The sequence below is a fragment of the Etheostoma cragini genome, unplaced genomic scaffold (assembly GCF_013103735.1).
Source record: "Etheostoma cragini isolate CJK2018 unplaced genomic scaffold, CSU_Ecrag_1.0 ScbMSFa_80, whole genome shotgun sequence".
Lineage (NCBI taxonomy): Eukaryota > Metazoa > Chordata > Actinopteri > Perciformes > Percidae > Etheostoma > Etheostoma cragini.
Window position 1 is genome coordinate 29,749 of NW_023269428.1, and position 3,433 is coordinate 33,181.

General features: G+C 46.6%; 1 protein-coding gene across 1 annotated transcript in view; it reads right to left on the reverse strand.

The window, feature by feature from the left end:
* Positions 1-1,204: 1,204 nt before the first annotated feature.
* selenot2 (selenoprotein T, 2) overlaps positions 1,205-3,433 on the reverse strand; it is a 2,444-nt gene continuing 215 nt past the window's right edge. Inside the window, exons 2-5 of the mRNA XM_034866475.1 lie at positions 2,448-2,628; positions 2,191-2,317; positions 1,651-1,738; positions 1,205-1,302 (exon numbers count right to left, since the gene is read on the reverse strand). Of these exons, the coding sequence (XP_034722366.1) occupies positions 1,205-1,302; positions 1,651-1,738; positions 2,191-2,317; positions 2,448-2,628 (494 nt within the window). The remainder of the gene's footprint in view (positions 1,303-1,650; positions 1,739-2,190; positions 2,318-2,447; positions 2,629-3,433) is intronic.

Genomic DNA, 3,433 nt, shown 5'->3' on the forward strand with positions numbered 1-3,433 from the left:
GTCTTATTTGAGAGATCAGCCAGACAGACCCTGATCTACAACCCAGACCCTGAAGTGCAACCCTGATACACTAGCCGGATCTCAAGAGTCTGACCTTAATCTCTGAGTTGATTTACACGGAGATGGGGAACACTGAGTTTTTGGTTGCAGAACAGCTCATTTGAGATTAATCAACTCGGTGTAGGTTGACTCAGGCTCCTCTCTTTACCCTGTCTCTCTTGGTTATGCTTTGATAAAGCTTAAAGTTAGGGCATAGAATTGAATATTGTTAGGGAGTGAGGAGTCGCAGTGTCCGCCTAACCCGACCCACCTGCTTCTCGTCATGGTTTTCAGATCTATCTATCATATAATCAAGAATATAATAAAACTAAAGGGAGACTTGGCATACAGCCCGATCCGGTTGGGGAGAGTTCTAGCCCGACCGGGCTGGAGCTCTCTTTACCTTGTCTCTCTTGGTTTTGCTGTAATAATAGTTTTAGACAGCTGGGGACTTCTTTTGATACACTGAGCTCCTCTCTCCTCCATCTTTCATTACTAACCTAGCTCTGGGGAGTCCTTATGTTCGTTTTTCCCCAGCATGTTCCCTTGGATCAGAGAGGCTTTAAAATCATGGTAGCAGCTGTCGCCATGGTCCCGCTACACGTTCTGTGAAGCCACATTTATCTGCTACACTCTGCGGTGCCCTGCTATGTCCAGCTGTGCCTGAATGCCGCACAGCGTCCTGCTATGCCATAAACTAGTACAAAGAACTGCTACAAACTACTATTTTTTCTATTTTTGTTATTTCCACTCTTTATTTTAACCCCAACCGGCCCGTCAGACACCGCCTACCAAGAGCCTGGGTCTGGGTCTGACCGAGGTTTCTGCCTAAAAGGAAGTTTTTCCTCGCCACTGTCGCACTGTTGCTGCTCTGGAGGAGACTACTAGAACTGTTGGGTCCTTGTAAATTCTGTAATGTGGTCTACCTGTAAAGTGTCTTGAGATAACTCTTTTTATGAATTGATACTATAAATAAAATTGAATTGAATTGAAAAAATTGACTCAGAGTTAAACACATGCACCACCAAAAAAAAAAGCCCCGGTGAGTTCTGAACCATCCTGAACCTTAGTTATGCTGCTATAGGGCTAGACTGCCCAAATGTATAAATGCAAAGTAGTCCAGCAAATATTAGTTATATTATATCTACGTACCAGCAGGTTAACTCTAAACCTGGTTCATCTTCAGCTGGGTGTCAAGGATCTGGAAAATCTCCTGGATGTTTGGGACGTAACCCGACTGCAGCTTGGACCACACGGGGACGTCTAAGAGGGGGGACAGGAAACAGTGTTACACCAGTCAGGAAAAACTGTTACACGGGGACTACCAGTCAGAGAGGGGACAAGAAACAGTGTAACACCAGACAAGAAAAACAGTGTTACACAGAGAGGGGATTGGAAACAACGTTACACCAGACAGGAAACCGTGATATACAGAGAGGGGACAGGAAACAGTGTTACACAATGACAACAAGTCAGAGAGGGGACGGGAAACAGTGTTACACAATGACAACAAGTCAGAGAGGGGACAGGAAACAGTGTTACACCAGACAGGAAACTGTTACACAGAGATAGGAAAACAAACAGCGTTACCCTCGACAAATGAGAACTCACCGTTGAGCGTGAGTTCAAAGGCTCCGGTGGACAGGAAGTGAGTCTCCATCATGTTGCAGAGGAAGAAAGCCATCAGACAGGAGAAGATCTGACAACAGACAGGAAACATTGTTACACAGGGGGTACCAGGGTATCACCAAGACAGGAAACAGTGTTACACAGGGGGTACCAGAGTAACAACAAGACAGGAAACATTGTTACACAGGGGGTACTAGGGTATCGACAAGACAGGATACAGTGTTACACAGGGGGTACTAGGGTATCGACAAGACAGGAAACATTGTTACACAGGGGGTACCAGGGTATCACCAAGACAGGATACAGTGTTACACAGGGGGTACTAGGGTATCAACAAGACAGGAAACAGTGTTACACAGGGGGTACCAGAGTATCACCAAGACAGGATACAGTGTTACACATGGGGTACCAGAGTATCAAGACAGGAAACAGTGTTACACAAGGTTACCATGGTATCAACAAGACTAATCAACAAGAGACAGGTGGAGACCAGCTGGAACCTGCGTTGCCGTGGTAACGTACCTTGTTGTCCTGACTCCAGGTCCAGGCTCGGGGAGTGTTGAGGCCGAAGAGAAGAAATGGATTCTGACCACTGACGATCAGCAGGATGGAGACGAGCTTCAGGCAGGAGATCAGCTGACCAAGGACTCTGACACAGGTACATACTGGTTATACTGGATATATATGCTATTATATACACTGGTTACAGGTGGATGTTAGAGATGCCATCATAGAGCTGTTGAAGGGGGTGGGGGTAGTTTAGTTATGTCACAGCTCACCTGTTGAGGGGAGAAGGGGGGTAGTTTTCTCCCTCTATGTGGATGTCCGGATACAGCTGGCTGATCGCCCGGGAATACTCCTGAAACACTTTACTGTAGCCTCAGGAGATACTGAGAGAGAGAGAGAGAGAGAGAGAGAGAGAGAGAGAGAGAGAGAGAGAGAGAGAGAGAGAGAGAATGTCTTAGACAGCAGTGACCGTAGAGCTAGTCTGTGTCTGTTAGCTCGTAGCTTTAGCTGCAGACACTGATGAATCCTCTACAGTGAAATACAGTCACGGTGATGGATGCTATTCACAGAGAGGAGGCTGCTCATTATGAACGGGTCCAGCACGGGTTGAACGGCAGAAACACACGTCGTGTGTATGAAACGTCTGTATCGTCACTGCGCTGCATTTTTATGAACTACGATATTCTGGCCATGGGTCACATCTCTGGCCCAGGTCCAGGTCCAGGTCTAGCAGCTCCGTCTCACACGCTGTTACACCACCAACTGAAGTAGTAAGAGGAGAGAGAGAGTAGAGGAGAGAGAGTAGAGGAGGGAGAGAGTAAGAGGAGAGAGAGTAGAGGAGAGAGAGAGTAAGAGGAGAGAGTAGAGGAGAGAGTGAGTAAGAGGAGAGAGAGTAAGAGGAGAGAGAGTAAGAGGAGAGAGAGTAAGAGGAGAGAGAGTAAGAGGAGAGAGAGTAGAGGAGAGAGAGTAAGAGAAAAGAGTAGAGGAGAGAGAGTAGAGGAGAGAGAGTAAGAGGAGAGAGAGAGTAAGAGGAGAGAGAGAGTAAGAGGAGAGAGAGTAGAGGAGAGAGAGTAGAGGAGAGAGAGTAAGAGGAGAGAGAGAGTAAGAGTAGAGGAGAGAGTAGAGGAGAGATCCCACACAGGCACGGCTTTACAGACGAACTGGGTCATGTAACGCAAAATTAAAGCCCATGTTGCAAGTTAAAATCCACTGTTGATTATTGGGTACAAAAAACACTCAAGATATGTATATCATTTTT